The following is a 19,251-nucleotide window of genomic DNA, read 5'->3' as shown; positions in this document are numbered from 1 at the left end:
ATGTAGCAGCAAAAAGAACACAAGTTTCATTATTTTGTACGATGTACATAATAAACATTCTTTAATTGAAGAGAGTTTATTCCAGTGACGTAACGCTGAGGCCCATGGCTCTGAGGCTTCAGGGATTTTTCAACATATTTTAAAGCCTCTATTTCCTCCGGGTCGTGCCAGTGAGCTGTTCTGCCACTGGTTTATTCTAAAAATATCAATACTAAATATACCTAAAAATATAATTTCTTTTAAACATGATCATAAAATAAACTGACTGTATTTTAAACAGAAAGAGACAATTATATCAAACCATTGAACATTCTGAAATTCACATGAAAATTAATGTATCTTAATATATGCAAAAAATGCAATTACTGCACTAGAGGCGCCCTGCATTTTGCGTTATAAGCAAGATTTGTTTACAGTGGACTACCTTCTTGGTTACTGAACATTCAGCAGATTGTAAATCAGTAACAATAATAATAATATTGATTTATAAAGCGCTCTTTACCAGAGTCTCACAGCGCAATATGAAAAGAATAACTATTGAAATAGGTGAGTTTTCAGGAGAGGTTTGAATTGAAACAGAGATGGAGTGTAACGGATCTCTGGTGCCTGAGAAAAAAAGCTCTTAGGCACGGATTATGGATAAAATTAATCTCTGCTATCTGGGTCTTCTGCCATTAAACAGTATTTATATATATATATATATTTTAATGCACAATGCCCAGAATTTATCTTGATTTGATTTTAAATAACATGTGGCCTCTGAGGTAAACACATATTGTAGAACACATTTGGATCCCAGAAGTCGCTACCTTTCCATCCACACCAGCCCTAGTAGAGAAAATAATATAGTAATTCTCTTTCTTCTTTATATATTTAGGCAAATTGCCAATGATAATCATAAGAGAATTTATTCACTATCCTTCTTAAAGGTGGCAATCCTGTTCACAAGACAAACACAAGATGCTCTATATAAACAAAGTCTTATTACAAGTCTTTTGGAGTGGAGTTATAACTTTTTTCATTAGAAAAAATCCTGACACTGACAGGACTTGAACCCAGGACCCTTGGTACGCAAGCATTATAACTGCTAAACCACAACTCCACTCACCTACTTAGCTAAAAAATAATGCTTTTTAGAGCAGAAGATCAATGATATTGGCAAGAAGCTTACAAGTTTTTACCAAGACCAGAGGTTTATATTGATGTGGTAGAAAAAGAGAGGCGATTTGTTTAATATCAGTAGAGAAGACATCAAAAGAGCTTAGCCACTCAACCAGTGATAAACAAAAATAAAAATGCTAACACACCTTATCCTGTATGATTTTAATGTCTTCTGAGCCTGTATAATGTGGATCTAGAATAAGGAACTTTAAAGCACCAGATTTATCATTGAAGTCAACACCCAGAATAGTGTGAGCTAACACACCTCCACCTGTGGGTAAGAGAGGATAAATTGGTCAGATGTTTTCCCTACTCTGACGTAATCATAATTTATGCTAAGTACATGTTGAGAACACTTCTAATTCTTGGGTAGGGGACACTACAGCTCTGTCTACACTATCAAACTAGTTTGACAAAAAGGGTGTGACATGCCGAAATGGTAGTGATATACTAAAGTATAGTTCATATACATTTATTCAGTTATTATTATGACAACAACAACTGGGGCCCGCACTAGAAGCATAAGCTTGTCTCATGAGGGCCCCTACAAAACAAGTATGGTAGTGATGACATCATCATGTCCATATATGAGCACATCATATCACATTTTTTTGTCACATAAAGTTGGATAGTGTAGACAGTGCTTACCTATCATGATTGGTGTTCCCTGTGTTTCAAAATGGTGGGCTAATTCTCTGCCTTTGTTAGCCATTTCAGAGCCAGTATTTACAAACATTATTTTTGAGGTAACCTACAAATAACAAACACATTAATTTAAGACAATTTGTATACAACATACATAAATAAGGTTTCTACTAAATAAAAACTTGAACACAAATTTTAAATGAACTAATATATGGAACGCCTCTATGGAACGCCTCCTCTGCCTTCAGTTCACAATGGTCATGCAGTACACACCAATCGTCATGCAGTACACACCAATGGTCATGCAGTACACACCAATGGTCATGCAGTACACACCAATGGTCATGCAGTACACACCAATCGTCGTTCACATTTATCATGCAGTACACACCAATGGTCATGCAGTACACACCAATCGTCATGCAGTACACACCAAACATCATGCAGTACACACCAATCGTCATGCAGTACACACCAAACATCATGCAGTACACACCAATGGTCATGCAGTACACACCAATTGTCATGCAGTACACACCAATCGTCATGCAGTACACACCAATCGTCATGCAGTGAAATATTGCATAATTTATACCGCCACCTATCGACAAAATCGAATATCACGTGACGTTTATTAGACGGCTGTAAAACTAGGCCATCTATGGAACGCCTCCTCTGCCTTCAGTTCACAATGGTCATGCAGTACACACCAGTCGTCATGCAGTACACACCAATGGTCATGCAGTACACACCAATGGTCATGCAGTACACACCAATGGTCATGCAGTACACACCAATGGTCATGCAGTACACACCAATCGTCGTTCACATTTATCATGCAGTACACACCAATGGTCATGCAGTACACACCAATCGTCATGCAGTACACACCAATGGTCATGCAGTACACATCAATCGTCATGCAGTACACACCAAACATCATGCAGTACACACCAATCGTCATGCAGTACACACCAAACATCATGCAGTACACATCAATTGTCATGCAGTACGCACCAATCGTCATGCAGTGAAATATTGCCTAATTTATACCGCCACCTATCGACAAAATCGAATATCACGTGACCTTTATTAGACGGCTGTAAAACTAGGCCATCGACTCTAAGATTTCTTTTATGTTTGACATACTGTACTTATTTTAACCGCTACACATCTCTGTGAATGCTCTGTTTTTTATATATACAATAATTTATTATGCGAGACACAGGCGCGGCTAGGAGGCCATTGCAATTATTGAATTCCATAAAAGAAGTTTAAATAGTCTTAGTTTTACAGCCGTCTAATAAACCTCACGTGATATTCGATTTTGTCGATAGGTGGCGGTATAAATTACGCAATATTTGACTGCATGACGATTGGTGTGTACTGCATGACGATTGGTGTGTACTGCATGACGATTGGTGTGTACTGCATGACAATTGGTGTGTACTGCATGACGATTGGTGTGTACTGCATGATAAATGTGAACGACGATTGGTGTGTACTGCATGACAATTGGTGTGTACTGCATGACCATTGGTGTGTACTGCATGACGATTGGTGTGTACTGCATGACGATTGGTGTGTACTGCATGACGATTGGTGTGTACTGCATGATGTTTGGTGTGTACTGCATGACGATTGGTGTGTACTGCATGATGATTGGTGTGTACTGCATGACCATTGGTGTGTACTGCATGACGATTGGTGTGTACTGCATGACGATTGGTGTGTACTGCATGATAAATGTGAACTGAAGGCAGAGGAGTATGGAACGCCTCCTCTGCCTTCAGTTCACATTTATCATGCAGTACACACCAATCGTCATGCAGTACACACCAATCGTCATGCAGTACACACCAATGGTCATGCAGTACACACCAATCGTCATGCAGTACACACCAATCGTCATGCAGTACACACCAAACATCATGCAGTACACACCAATCGTCATGCAGTACACACCAATCGTCATGCAGTACACACCAATCGTCATGCAGTACACACCAATGGTCATGCAGTACACACCAATTGTCATGCAGTACACACCAATCGTCGTTCACATTTATCATGCAGTACACACCAATCGTCATGCAGTACACACCAATCGTCATGCAGTACACACCAAACATCATGCAGTACACACCAATTGTCATGCAGTACACACCAATCGTCATGCAGTACACACCAATCGTCATGCAGTCAAATATTGCGTAATTTATACCGCCACCTATCGACAAAATCGAATATCACGTGAGGTTTATTAGACGGCTGTAAAACTAAGACTATTTAAACTTCTTTTATGGAATTCAATAATTGCAATGGCCTCCTAGCCTATGGAACGCCTCCTCTGCCTTCAGTTCACAATGGTCATGCAGTACACACCAATCGTCATGCAGTACACACCAATGGTCATGCAGTACACACCAATGGTCATGCAGTACACACCAATGGTCATGCAGTACACACCAATCGTCGTTCACATTTATCATGCAGTACACACCAATGGTCATGCAGTACACACCAATCGTCATGCAGTACACACCAATGGTCATGCAGTACACACCAATCGTCATGCAGTACACACCAAACATCATGCAGTACACACCAATCGTCATGCAGTACACACCAAACATCATGCAGTACACACCAATGGTCATGCAGTACACACCAATTGTCATGCAGTACACACCAATCGTCATGCAGTACACACCAATCGTCATGCAGTGAAATATTGCGTAATTTATACCGCCACCTATCGACAAAATCGAATATCACGTGACGTTTATTAGACGGCTGTAAAACTAGGCCATCGACTCTAAGATTTCTTTTATGTTTGACATACTGTACTTATTTTAACCGCTACACATCTCTGTGAATGCTCTGTTTTTTATATATACAATAATTTATTATGCGAGACACGGGCGCGGCTAGGAGGCCATTGCAATTATTGAATTCCATAAAAGAAGTTTAAATAGTCTTAGTTTTACAGCCGTCTAATAAACCTCACGTGATATTCGATTTTGTCGATAGGTGGCGGTATAAATTACGCAATATTTGACTGCATGACGATTGGTGTGTACTGCATGACGATTGGTGTGTACTGCATGATGTTTGGTGTGTACTGCATGACGATTGGTGTGTACTGCATGACGATTGGTGTGTACTGCATGATAAATGTGAACGACGATTGGTGTGTACTGCATGACAATTGGTGTGTACTGCATGACCATTGGTGTGTACTGCATGACGATTGATGTGTACTGCATGACCATTGGTGTGTACTGCATGACGATTGGTGTGTACTGCATGATGTTTGGTGTGTACTGCATGACGATTGGTGTGTACTGCATGACGATTGGTGTGTACTGCATGACCATTGGTGTGTACTGCATGACCATTGGTGTGTACTGCATGATAAATGTGAACTGAAGGCAGAGGAGGCGTTCCATATGCCTCCTCTGCCTTCAGTTCACATTTATCATGCAGTACACACCAATCGTCATGCAGTACACACCAATGGTCATGCAGTACACACCAATGGTCATGCAGTACACACCAATGGTCATGCAGTACACACCAATCGTCGTTCACATTTATCATGCAGTACACACCAATGGTTATGCAGTACACACCAATCGTCATGCAGTACACACCAATGGTCATGCAGTACACACCAATCGTCATGCAGTACACACCAAACATCATGCAGTACACACCAATCGTCATGCAGTACACACCAAACATCATGCAGTACACACCAATGGTCATGCAGTACACACCAATTGTCATGCAGTACACACCAATCGTCATGCAGTACACACCAATCGTCATGCAGTGAAATATTGCGTAATTTATACCGCCACCTATCGACAAAATCGAATATCACGTGACGTTTATTAGACGGCTGTAAAACTAGGCCATCGACTCTAAGATTTCTTTTATGTTTGACATACTGTACTTATTTTAACCGCTACACATCTCTGTGAATGCTCTGTTTTTTATATATACAATAATTTATTATGCGAGACACAGGCGCGGCTAGGAGGCCATTGCAATTATTGAATTCCATAAAAGAAGTTTAAATAGTCTTAGTTTTACAGCCGTCTAATAAACCTCACGTGATATTCGATTTTGTCGATAGGTGGCGGTATAAATTACGCAATATTTGACTGCATGACGATTGGTGTGTACTGCATGACGATTGGTGTGTACTGCATGACAATTGGTGTGTACTGCATAATGTTTGGTGTGTACTGCATGACGATTGGTGTGTACTGCATGACGATTGGTGTGTACTGCATGATAAATGTGAACGACGATTGGTGTGTACTGCATGACAATTGGTGTGTACTGCATGACCATTGGTGTGTACTGCATGACGATTGGTGTGTACTACATGACGATTGGTGTGTACTGCATGATGTTTGGTGTGTACTGCATGACGATTGGTGTGTACTGCATGACGATTGGTGTGTACTGCATGACCATTGGTGTGTACTGCATGACGATTGGTGTGTACTGCATGACGATTGGTGTGTACTGCATGATAAATGTGAACTGAAGGCAGAGGAGGCGTTCCATACTAGCCGCGCCTGTATGGAACGCCTCCTCTGCCTTCAGTTCACATTTATCATGCAGTACACACCAATCGTCATGCAGTACACACCAATCGTCATGCAGTACACACCAATGGTCATGCAGTACACACCAATCGTCATGCAGTACACACCAATCGTCATGCAGTACACACCAAACATCATGCAGTACACACCAATCGTCATGCAGTACACACCAATCGTCATGCAGTACACACCAATCGTCATGCAGTACACACCAATGGTCATGCAGTACACACCAATTGTCATGCAGTACACACCAATCGTCGTTCACATTTATCATGCAGTACACACCAATCGTCATGCAGTACACACCAATCGTCATGCAGTACACACCAAACATCATGCAGTACACACCAATTGTCATGCAGTACACACCAATCGTCATGCAGTCAAATATTGCGTAATTTATACCGCCACCTATCGACAAAATCGAATATCACGTGAGGTTTATTAGACGGCTGTAAAACTAAGACTATTTAAACTTCTTTTATGGAATTCAATAATTGCAATGGCCTCCTAGCCGCGCCTGTGTCTCGCATAATAAATGATTGTATATATAAAAAAACAGAGCATTCACAGAGATGTGTAGCGGTTAAAATAAGTACAGTATGTCAAACATAAAAGAAATCTTAGAGTCGATGGCCTAGTTTTACAGCCGTCTAATAAACGTCACGTGATTTTCGATTTTGTCGATAGGTGGCGGTATAAATTACGCAAAATTTCACTGCATGACGATTGGTGTGTACTGCATGACGATTGGTGTGTACTGCATGACGATTGGTGTGTACTGCATGACAATTGGTGTGTACTGCATGACCATTGGTGTGTACTGCATGATGTTTGGTGTGTACTGCATGACGATTGGTGTGTACTGCATGAGGTTTGGTGTGTACTGCATGACGATTGGTGTGTACTGCATGACCATTGGTGTGTACTGCATGACGATTGGTGTGTACTGCATGACCATTGGTGTGTACTGCATGATAAATGTGAACGACGATTGGTGTGTACTGCATGACCATTGGTGTGTACTGCATGACCATTGGTGTGTACTGCATGACGATTGGTGTGTACTGCATGACGATTGGTGTGTACTGCATGACCATTGTGAACTGAAGGCAGAGGAGGCGTTCCATACGCCTGTGTCTCGCATAATAAATTATTGTATATATAAAAAACAGAGCATTCACAGAGATGTGTAGCGGTTAAAATAAGTACAGTATGTCAAACATAAAAGAAATCTTAGAGTCGATGGCCTAGTTTTACAGCCGTCTAATAAACGTCACGTGATATTCGATTTTGTCGATAGGTGGCGGTATAAATTACGCAATATTTCACTGCATGACGATTGGTGTGTACTGCATGACAATTGGTGTGTACTGCATGACCATTGGTGTGTACTGCATGATGTTTGGTGTGTACTGCATGACGATTGGTGTGTACTGCATGATGTTTGGTGTGTACTGCATGACGATTGATGTGTACTGCATGACCATTGGTGTGTACTGCATGACAATTGGTGTGTACTGCATGACCATTGGTGTGTACTGCATGATAAATGTGAACGACGATTGGTGTGTACTGCATGACCATTGGTGTGTACTGCATGACCATTGGTGTGTACTGCATGACCATTGGTGTGTACTGCATGACGACTGGTGTGTACTGCATGACCATTGTGAACTGAAGGCAGAGGAGGCGTTCCATACGCGGCTAGGAGGCCATTGCAATTATTGAATTCCATAAAAGAAGTTTAAATAGTCTTAGTTTTATGGAACGCCTCCTCTGCCTTCAGTTCACATTTATCATGCAGTACACACCAATCGTCATGCAGTACACACCAATCGTCATGCAGTACACACCAATGGTCATGCAGTACACACCAATCGTCATGCAGTACACACCAATCGTCATGCAGTACACACCAAACATCATGCAGTACACACCAATCGTCATGTAGTACACACCAATCGTCATGCAGTACACACCAATGGTCATGCAGTACACACCAATTGTCATGCAGTACACACCAATCGTCGTTCACATTTATCATGCAGTACACACCAATCGTCATGCAGTACACACCAATCGTCATGCAGTACACACCAAACATTATGCAGTACACACCAATTGTCATGCAGTACACACCAATCGTCATGCAGTACACACCAATCGTCATGCAGTCAAATATTGCGTAATTTATACCGCCACCTATCGACAAAATCGAATATCACGTGAGGTTTATTAGACGGCTGTAAAACTAAGACTATTTAAACTTCTTTTATGGAATTCAATAATTGCAATGGCCTCCTAGCCGCGCCTGTGTCTCGCATAATAAATTATTGTATATATAAAAAACAGAGCATTCACAGAGATGTGTAGCGGTTAAAATAAGTACAGTATGTCAAACATAAAAGAAATCTTAGAGTCGATGGCCTAGTTTTACAGCCGTCTAATAAACGTCACGTGATATTCGATTTTGTCGATAGGTGGCGGTATAAATTACGCAATATTTCACTGCATGACGATTGGTGTGTACTGCATGACGATTGGTGTGTACTGCATGACAATTGGTGTGTACTGCATGACCATTGGTGTGTACTGCATGATGTTTGGTGTGTACTGCATGACGATTGGTGTGTACTGCATGATGTTTGGTGTGTACTGCATGACGATTGGTGTGTACTGCATGACCATTGGTGTGTACTGCATGACGATTGGTGTGTACTGCATAACCATTGGTGTGTACTGCATGATAAATGTGAACGACGATTGGTGTGTACTGCATGACCATTGGTGTGTACTGCATGACCATTGGTGTGTACTGCATGACCATTGGTGTGTACTGCATGACGATTGGTGTGTACTGCATGATAAATGTGAACTGAAGGCAGAGGAGGCGTTCCATATAGTTTTACAGCCGTCTAATAAAACTCACGTGATATTCGATTTTGTCGATAGGTGGCGGTATAAATTACGCAATATTTGACTGCATGACGATTGGTGTGTACTGCATGACGATTGGTGTGTACTGCATGACAATTGGTGTGTACTGCATGATGTTTGGTGTGTACTGCATGACGATTGGTGTGTACTGCATGACGATTGGTGTGTACTGCATGACGATTGGTGTGTACTGCATGATAAATGTGAACGACGATTGGTGTGTACTGCATGACAATTGGTGTGTACTGCATGACCATTGGTGTGTACTGCATGACGATTGGTGTGTACTGCATGACGATTGGTGTGTACTGCATGATGTTTGGTGTGTACTGCATGACGATTGGTGTGTACTGCATGACGATTGGTGTGTACTGCATGACGATTGGTGTGTACTGCATTACGATTGGTGTGTACTTATGGAACGCCTCCTCTGCCTTCAGTTCACAATGGTCATGCAGTACACACCAATCGTCATGCAGTACACACCAATGGTCATGCAGTACACACCAATGGTCATGCAGTACACACCAATGGTCATGCAGTACACACCAATCGTCGTTCACATTTATCATGCAGTACACACCAATGGTCATGCAGTACACACCAATCGTCATGCAGTACACACCAATCGTCATGCAGTACACACCAATCGTCATGCAGTACACACCAAACATCATGCAGTACACACCAATCGTCATGCAGTACACACCAAACATCATGCAGTACACGCCAATGGTCATGCAGTACACACCAATTGTCATGCAGTACACACCAATCGTCATGCAGTACACACCAATCGTCATGCAGTGAAATTTTGCGTAATTTATACCGCCACCTATCGACAAAATCGAAAATCACGTGACGTTTATTAGACGGCTGTAAAACTAGGCCATCGCCTCTAAGATTTCTTTTATGTTTGACATACTGTACTTATTTTAACCGCTACACATCTCTGTGAATGCTCTGTTTTTTTATATATACAATAATTTATTATGCGAGACACAGGCGCGGCTAGGAGGCCATTGCAATTATTGAATTCCATAAAAGAAGTTTAAATAGTCTTAGTTTTACAGCCGTCTAATAAACCTCACGTGATATTCGATTTTGTCGATAGGTGGCGGTATAAATTACGCAATATTTGACTGCATGACGATTGGTGTGTACTGCATGACGATTGGTGTGTACTGCATGACAATTGGTGTGTACTGCATGATGTTTGGTGTGTACTGCATGACGATTGGTGTGTACTGCATGATGATTGGTGTGTACTGCATGATAAATGTGAACGACGATTGGTGTGTACTGCATGACGATTGGTGTGTACTGCATGACGATTGGTGTGTACTGCATGATGTTTGGTGTGTACTGCATGACGATTGGTGTGTACTGCATGACGATTGGTGTGTACTGCATGACCATTGGTGTGTACTGCATGACGATTGGTGTGTACTGCATGACGATTGGTGTGTACTGCATGATAAATGTGAACTGAAGGCAGAGGAGGCGTTCCATATGTACTGCATGATAAATGTGAACTGAAGGCAGAGGAGGCGTTCCATACGCCTCCTCTGCCTTCAGTTCACATTTATCATGCAGTACACACCAATCGTCATGCAGTACATACCAATGGTCATGCAGTACACACCAATGGTCATGCAGTACACACCAATCGTCATGCAGTACACACCAATCGTCATGCAGTACACACCAAACATCATGCAGTACACACCAATCGTCATGCAGTACACACCTATCGTCATGCAGTACACACCAATGGTCATGCAGTACACACCAATTGTCATGCAGTACACACCAATCGTCGTTCACATTTATCATGCAGTACACACCAATCGTCATGCAGTACACACCAATCGTCATGCAGTACACACCAAACATTATGCAGTACACACCAATTGTCATGCAGTACACACCAATCGTCATGCAGTACACACCAATCGTCATGCAGTCAAATATTGCGTAATTTATACCGCCACCTATCGACAAAATCGAATATCACGTGAGGTTTATTAGACGGCTGTAAAACTATATGGAACGCCTCCTCTGCCTTCAGTTCACATTTATCATGCAGTACACACCAATCGTCATGCAGTACACACCAATCGTCATGCAGTACACACCAATGGTCATGCAGTACACACCAATCGTCATGCAGTACACACCAATCGTCATGCAGTACACACCAAACATCATGCAGTACACACCAATCGTCATGCAGTACACACCAATCGTCATGCAGTACACACCAATGGTCATGCAGTACACACCAATTGTCATGCAGTACACACCAATCGTCGTTCACATTTATCATGCAGTACACACCAATCGTCATGCAGTACACACCAATCGTCATGCAGTACACACCAAACATTATGCAGTACACACCAATTGTCATGCAGTACACACCAATCGTCATGCAGTCAAATCTTGCGTAATTTATACCGCCACCTATCGACAAAATCGAATATCACGTGAGGTTTATTAGACGGCTGTAAAACTAAGACTATTTAAACTTCTTTTATGGAATTCAATAATTGCAATGGCCTCCTAGCCGCGCCTGTGTCTCGCATAGTAAATTATTGTACATATAAAAAACAGAGCATTCACAGAGATGTGTAGCGGTTAAAATAAGTACAGTATGTCAAACATAAAAGAAATCTTAGAGTCGATGGCCTAGTTTTACAGCCGTCTAATAAACGTCACGTGATATTCGATTTTGTCGATAGGTGGCGGTATAAATTACGCAATATTTCACTGCATGACGATTGGTGTGTACTGCATGACGATTGGTGTGTACTGCATGACAATTGGTGTGTACTGCATGACCATTGGTGTGTACTGCATGATGTTTTGTGTGTACTGCATGACGATTGGTGTGTACTGCATGATGTTTGGTGTGTACTGCATGACGATTGGTGTGTACTGCATGACCATTGGTGTGTACTGCATGACCATTGGTGTGTACTGCATGATAAATGTGAACGACGATTGGTGTGTACTGCATGACCATTGGTATGTACTGCATGACCATTGGTGTGTACTGCATGACCATTGGTGTGTACTGCATGACCATTGGTGTGTACTGCATGACCATTGTGAACTGAAGGCAGAGGAGGCGTTCCATAAAACTAAGACTATTTAAACTTCTTTTATGGAATTCAATAATTGCAATGGCCTCCTAGCCGCGCCTGTATGGAACGCCTCCTCTGCCTTCAGTTCACATTTATCATGCAGTACACACCAATCGTCATGCAGTACACACCAATGGTCATGCAGTACACACCAATCGTCATGCAGTACACACCAATCGTCATGCAGTACACACCAAACATCATGCAGTACACACCAATCGTCATGTAGTACACACCAATCGTCATGCAGTACACACCAATGGTCATGCAGTACACACCAATTGTCATGCAGTACACACCAATCGTCGTTCACATTTATCATGCAGTACACACCAATCGTCATGCAGTACACACCAATCGTCATGCAGTACACACCAAACATTATGCAGTACACACCAATTGTCATGCAGTACACACCAATCGTCATGCAGTACACACCAATCGTCATGCAGTCAAATATTGCGTAATTTATACCGCCACCTATCGACAAAATCGAATATCACGTGAGGTTTATTAGACGGCTGTAAAACTAAGACTATTTAAACTTCTTTTATGGAATTCAATAATTGCAATGGCCTCCTAGCCGCGCCTGTGTCTCGCATAATAAATTATTGTATATATAAAAAACAGAGCATTCACAGAGATGTGTAGCGGTTAAAATAAGTACAGTATGTCAAACATAAAAGAAATCTTAGAGTCGATGGCCTAGTTTTACAGCCGTCTAATAAACGTCACGTGATATTCGATTTTGTCGATAGGTGGCGGTATAAATTACGCAATATTTCACTGCATGACGATTGGTGTGTACTGCATGACGATTGGTGTGTACTGGATGACAATTGGTGTGTACTGCATGACCATTGGTGTGTACTGCATGACGATTGGTGTGTACTGCATGATGTTTGGTGTGTACTGCATGACGATTGGTGTGTACTGCATGACCATTGGTGTGTACTGCATGACGATTGGTGTGTACTGCATAACCATTGGTGTGTACTGCATGATAAATGTGAACGACGATTGGTGTGTACTGCATGACCATTGGTGTGTACTGCATGACCATTGGTGTGTACTGCATGACCATTGGTGTGTACTGCATGACGATTGGTGTGTACTGCATGATAAATGTGAACTGAAGGCAGAGGAGGCGTTCCATACGCCTGTGTCTCGCATAATAAATTATTGTATATATAAAAAACAGAGCATTCACAGAGATGTGTAGCGGTTAAAATAAGTACAGTATGTCAAACATAAAAGAAATCTTAGAGTCGATGGCCTAGTTTTACAGCCGTCTAATAAACGTCACGTGATATTCGATTTTGTCGATAGGTGGCGGTATAAATTACGCAATATTTCACTGCATGACGATTGGTGTGTACTGCATGACGATTGGTGTGTACTGCATGACAATTGGTGTGTACTGCATGACCATTGGTGTGTACTGCATGATGTTTGGTGTGTACTGCATGACGATTGGTGTGTACTGCATGATGTTTGGTGTGTACTGCATGACGATTGGTGTGTACTGCATGACCATTGGTGTGTACTGCATGACGATTGGTGTGTACTGCATAACCATTGGTGTGTACTGCATGATAAATGTGAACGACGATTGGTGTGTACTGCATGACCATTGGTGTGTACTGCATGACCATTGGTGTGTACTGCATGACGATTGGTGTGTACTGCATGACGATTGGTGTGTACTGCATGATAAATGTGAACTGAAGGCAGAGGAGGCGTTCCATACTAATATAATATACTGTCTTCTTTAATGATAAATATTTCAGTAGTTATTACAAGTATGAAAAGAGCCAAGACCCTTAGTCTTGTTTTCATCAGCGAATATATTTGCGCAAATCAAACATTCTTGAGTTATGATTGGTTGTGCATTTTTCCACTTCACAAAAGGTAGATGAAAAATATTAATACGCATGCGCACTTTCGATTTGCGCAAATAAATTTGCCTAGTGGAAAACGGACTTTACCTCTAGCAGTTGGTCAAGAACAGTGCACACTTCTATCGATCCAATCCAATTTCTAGAACCGACAAACTTAGCATCTTTATCCCCAACATCGACTAAGGTCTGTTGGATTACCCTATGACTCGGTACTGGCACGTCTGTGTAGCCTTGATGTCGAAACCACGATACAATGGTTTGTAACGAGCGATAAGCACAACCCCATTTATCATCGTTAAATTTATCTTGCATGTAATGGTGATAGGAATAGGTTCCCTGCACGAGGTAAACTTTGCTGCCGTCAGCTTTGGAAAAAATTGAAATATGAGTATCAAATTTATTTATACATTTATTACTACGATATCTCATCAAAAGTTCTTTTATGTACGTACAAGAAAATGTACATTTATTACTCAATTACTATTACTATTATTACTAAAGATCAATGAGGTAATATTGGACATGTACAGTTGCTTTATTCCTAATTTTAGCTTCTTTTTTTTTCACATAAAGTTTGATAGTGTAGACAGAGCCTAAGACTTCCAAGATCAAGAAAATATTATATTACATTTTGGCTATATTTGTACGAAATATAAACAAGTAACTCACATCCGTCATTTTTTAAACCAATATGTGTATTTTCTAAGTACACAATATTCTTTTTATCAGCTGGGAAGCGATAAGCACTATTTCTTCTGAGTAACGGTTTATCCAGAGGGAGTAACAGCATTTCATGTAATGTCCTTCTTTCAGATTCTAGAAAAACAGAGATATAAGGGAAATTTAGTATTTGTTGGCTCTATTTCTTTTGTATGTATGTTATTTTTTACAAAGTGGAGAGTGAGAAAACATGTCTCAATATTTCTGCATGAGCACATGTAGTTTGGCTGTTAGTCATTGCAAATCGAAAGTGTGTTTGTGAAAATTATCAATACTTGGTAAGTCAATACTTTGACAAGAAAACATAACCTACCTAAATCTTTATCAGTCTTCCCATCTGGGTATATAATTGTTACAAACTGGTTACACCCCCATGGTTGAAAATGGAATGGCCTTACAATGCAAATCTCATTTGTTGAATACTTTTGCACACATGTTGCCATGGCAGCTAATTGTTTACATACAGCGTTGATAAAAAGTTTAGGAAGTTTGGAAACTGGAGTTTTGTTTTCGTTTACTTGAACCACAACATTTACTGGTAGAGCGAACTGTACTTGTTGTGTTAACCCTAAAAGATAAAACACATAATTAAAATACAATGTTTCATCAAATGTAGTAATAAATACAAAAAATGAATGTTTATGAGTGCAATGGTACAAATAATGGCATGAGGTGAATGATGAAAGTGTATACTTCAATGAGGCATATAGTATAAAACAAAATATTTAGCAAACGTGACAAGATTTTTTGGTTAAAATTAAACGTTTTTTTTGTCTTTTTATATGTGAAATAATTGTTTTTTTACAGAAGTGAATAACTTTATGAAAACTAATCTTCATTTTTCATGTTTTTTTACATATACATCTTTAATAAATTTACCAGATTTGTAGTAAGCCACTGGTGAAGCTATACTATGTGCTGGATGTGTTATTCGCGTCAGTAAAGAAACATCAACAACCTACAAAGTAAACATAAGAATTAAGTTGGAATTTAAGGAACTAACAAGAAACCGACATTGGTTCAATATTATAATAAATTGAACTTTAAAGCTCTGTCTAGCTAACAACCTTTATGTGACAAAAATATGTGATGGACATGATGATGTCATATCACTACCATATTTGGGTATATCACTATCATATTTTGGAACATCACAGTTTTTTGTCAAACTAGTTTGATAAGCTCTATCTACACTATCAAACGTTATGTGACAAAAATATGTCCCGTATACTGTATGGAAATGATGATGTCATATCACTACCATATTTGGGCATATCACTACCTTATTCACACTTTTTTTGTAAAACTAGTTTGATAGTGTGGACAGAGCTTAAGACATTTTTAGATTGAGATTCCTTATCCTCTTCCTTATTAATAATTCCTAGTAGTAGAACCAAAAATATATTTCATACCTCTTCATCTGAGATTTTCTTCTTAGTTTTCTTTGCTTTTTTAACACTAAAGCTATCCACCTCATCATCTTCAATGTATTTCAATATCTCCTTTGCAGAGGTCGCATCATCAATCCTGGTATTGTTAACAATTACTGGTTTATCTATACCTAGCAATACACTGCTGTTCTTAATATGAAACACTGTCCTCTCCGAATCAATTTGTTGCTTTAAGTCTTTGATGTGTTGCACTGCCGTACGTGTTATATCTGAAAAAGACAATGAATAAAGAATTTATTTTGTTTTATTCAATTGAAAGACATTTATTTATGTCCAAAAGCAAAAAAGACAATATAAATGTAAAAAATAAATTTGAATTTAGGCAAATCAACAGTGTTAAAAGTTGAGAAAGAAAACAATAAATGGACGATACTCTTGTGTGCTAACAATAGGGTTACTTCGTTGTATCTGATCATTCAAGCATATAATTCTGCGCAGGAGTCAAATATTCAAATTTATGCAGCGGCTAAACTCACCAGTATCCTTGCTAAGGGTCATCATCACCGGTAGATCAGCAGCGATTCGGAACGTCCGCAAAAAATCAGGCGTTTGTAGGATGTTCACAGAAGCTGGTGTTACTGAATGTTCTACTTTGTTATAAATGAAAATATTCTCACTATGTATACTGGTGATGGCTTCATCTTTAGGTAAGGCATATATGACAAGAAAGTTTCTCCATGGCTAAAAATATAAAGATAATTTATGAATACTCATTACAAAATTACCATAATGATTTAGGTAACTAGTGAGATCTTTTAACTTTATTATTATAATAAAACCTATTTATTTATGATGCTCAAATACGGTAGGGATATGACGTCATCATCATTTTTTTGTCACATAAAGTTTGAAAGGGTAGACAGAGCTTTAAATAGAAAAAAAAAATTGATAATAATATTGTATGATTAGTACAACTTACTTTCAATTTATCAGAAACTTTTTCTAAACAGAATTTCTCTATGAGAGGAGTATCCACGTTTTCTGTTGTTTTAAACCAAAGTCCTACTATACTTGTATCTAAATATTGAAAGAAATCAAATACTTATTTTCTTTTGAAACTCACTTTATAAAGTAAATGTATTAACGCCAATTTACACAGACGAGCGGTAACGGTAATAGTGAAATTATGTTATTCCTTATGACCATTTAGCACACAACGCGGACCGGACGGGTGGTTTCTGTTCAGGATAGATACAGATTCTACGACAAGCTACGCGGTTTTCCGCTTACAGTTACTGCTCGTCTGTGTAAGTTGGCCTTAACAGAAAAATAACTTTGTTGAAATATTCAGTTTTTTTTGGATGTATAAACAATATGAATGCAGTACCTCCAGAAAGAACATGTGAAGTTGCATCTAGTGTTGAAACCACGTCATCATTGGAATCACATACACTGCTGCAAGAGCTTATTGTTATAGAAACTTCATCATAATTGCTAAGGAAAAGAATTGAAATACTGTATGTTTTAAAATCTGGTGCACAAATGAATGTTAGTGATCTGCACTGTAGTACACAGGACGTCTGACTTCAAAGAGTGTTTGTTTGTGAAGATATCAGTCAGTAGGCCTAGTGGGTTAGTACTTTATGTCTTTGAAAAAGCACACAAGCCACATACCTGTAATTGCCCAGTAAGAAACCAAACTTCACAAATTCTGATTTGCTGAATTTTAATCTCTAGATTAGAATATTGATATATAAAACTTGTTATTAGTATTTCATTGTAGCAAAATTAAAATAATCATGGCACTGTACATTAGAATGAATTTTTAACAATAATAAAAAATGAAATAATTCATAAAAACCACAATTATTTTCCATAAACCATTCTTACCTTTAGTAATTCTTACCTTTAGTAAAGTTAAGAGGCACTGAGTTTTTAAACTCGTAAGGAGCCTCAGCCTCTTCTCTCATATGTGTGTGAGTGTTTGTCAAGTTTGTTTTTGAATGAGTTTACACTCTTGCTATTGACAATCAATTCGGGCAACGAGTTCCACTTGTTAATTATTCTTGTATCAGTTATTTTCCATAAACCATAGTATCGCCAGTTGGGGCCGGTAGGATTTAATGATACTCAACTCAAGTAAAGTATGCTACAATTATTTATGTTATTGTGATATTTGTGACATTTTTTATTTGAAAAACTGTGAAAATAAGGATTACCAGGTTTATTACGAAAACTGAAGACCGCCCTCTGTGATAAGTGATGTTTTGTGGCATTTTAACACGTTACGTTGCGTTGATGATAATGTATGATGAAACATTTAACAATATTCCAATAATTTTTAGATTTTATATTTAACTTGTATTTCCTGGAAAAATATATTATAAAAAGTTAAATATTGATATCATACAAGCATACCGACCGGGCCTACCGGGCGTCACCGGGTCTACCGTGCGTATATAGTATGACTGCTTTTCAGTTCCGTCCAGGTGGGACGAATTGACCAGCAACTTAAACTAGTTCCCTTTAGCTTCATAACAACTATTTGTTAACAAAAAACTGAACTTTTCAGTACTAAATAGATTTATATTCGTACCTCTACAACATTTTCTTTGTAAATTTCAACATATGGTACCAACATCTTGTTCGATTAGGATGCGAGAGAGACACACACAAATCGTGGACGATGAATGTGCTGTGGAGTAAATTTTACTAA

At 39.4% G+C, this 19,251-nt stretch overlaps 1 protein-coding gene across 1 annotated transcript; it reads right to left on the bottom strand.

Annotated features, from left to right (window-relative positions):
• Positions 1-12: 12 nt before the first annotated feature.
• Positions 13-19,237, bottom strand: LOC140050271 (ufm1-specific protease 2-like). Its single transcript, XM_072095389.1, has 13 exons — positions 19,132-19,237; positions 18,210-18,268; positions 17,923-18,029; positions 17,515-17,612; positions 17,072-17,276; positions 16,557-16,804; positions 16,024-16,102; positions 15,458-15,712; positions 15,094-15,240; positions 14,512-14,789; positions 1,810-1,912; positions 1,308-1,432; positions 13-828 (listed from the first exon to the last, which is right to left on the bottom strand). Exons 1-13 carry the CDS (start codon positions 19,174-19,176, stop codon positions 742-744), a joined length of 1,836 nt encoding a protein of 611 aa, XP_071951490.1. The 5' UTR covers positions 19,177-19,237; the 3' UTR covers positions 13-741.
• Positions 19,238-19,251: the final 14 nt, after the last annotated feature.

The sequence above is a fragment of the Antedon mediterranea genome, chromosome 5 (assembly GCF_964355755.1).
Source record: "Antedon mediterranea chromosome 5, ecAntMedi1.1, whole genome shotgun sequence".
Classification (NCBI taxonomy): Eukaryota; Metazoa; Echinodermata; class Crinoidea; order Comatulida; family Antedonidae; genus Antedon; species Antedon mediterranea.
This window is presented reverse-complemented; position numbering and strand designations above follow the sequence as displayed.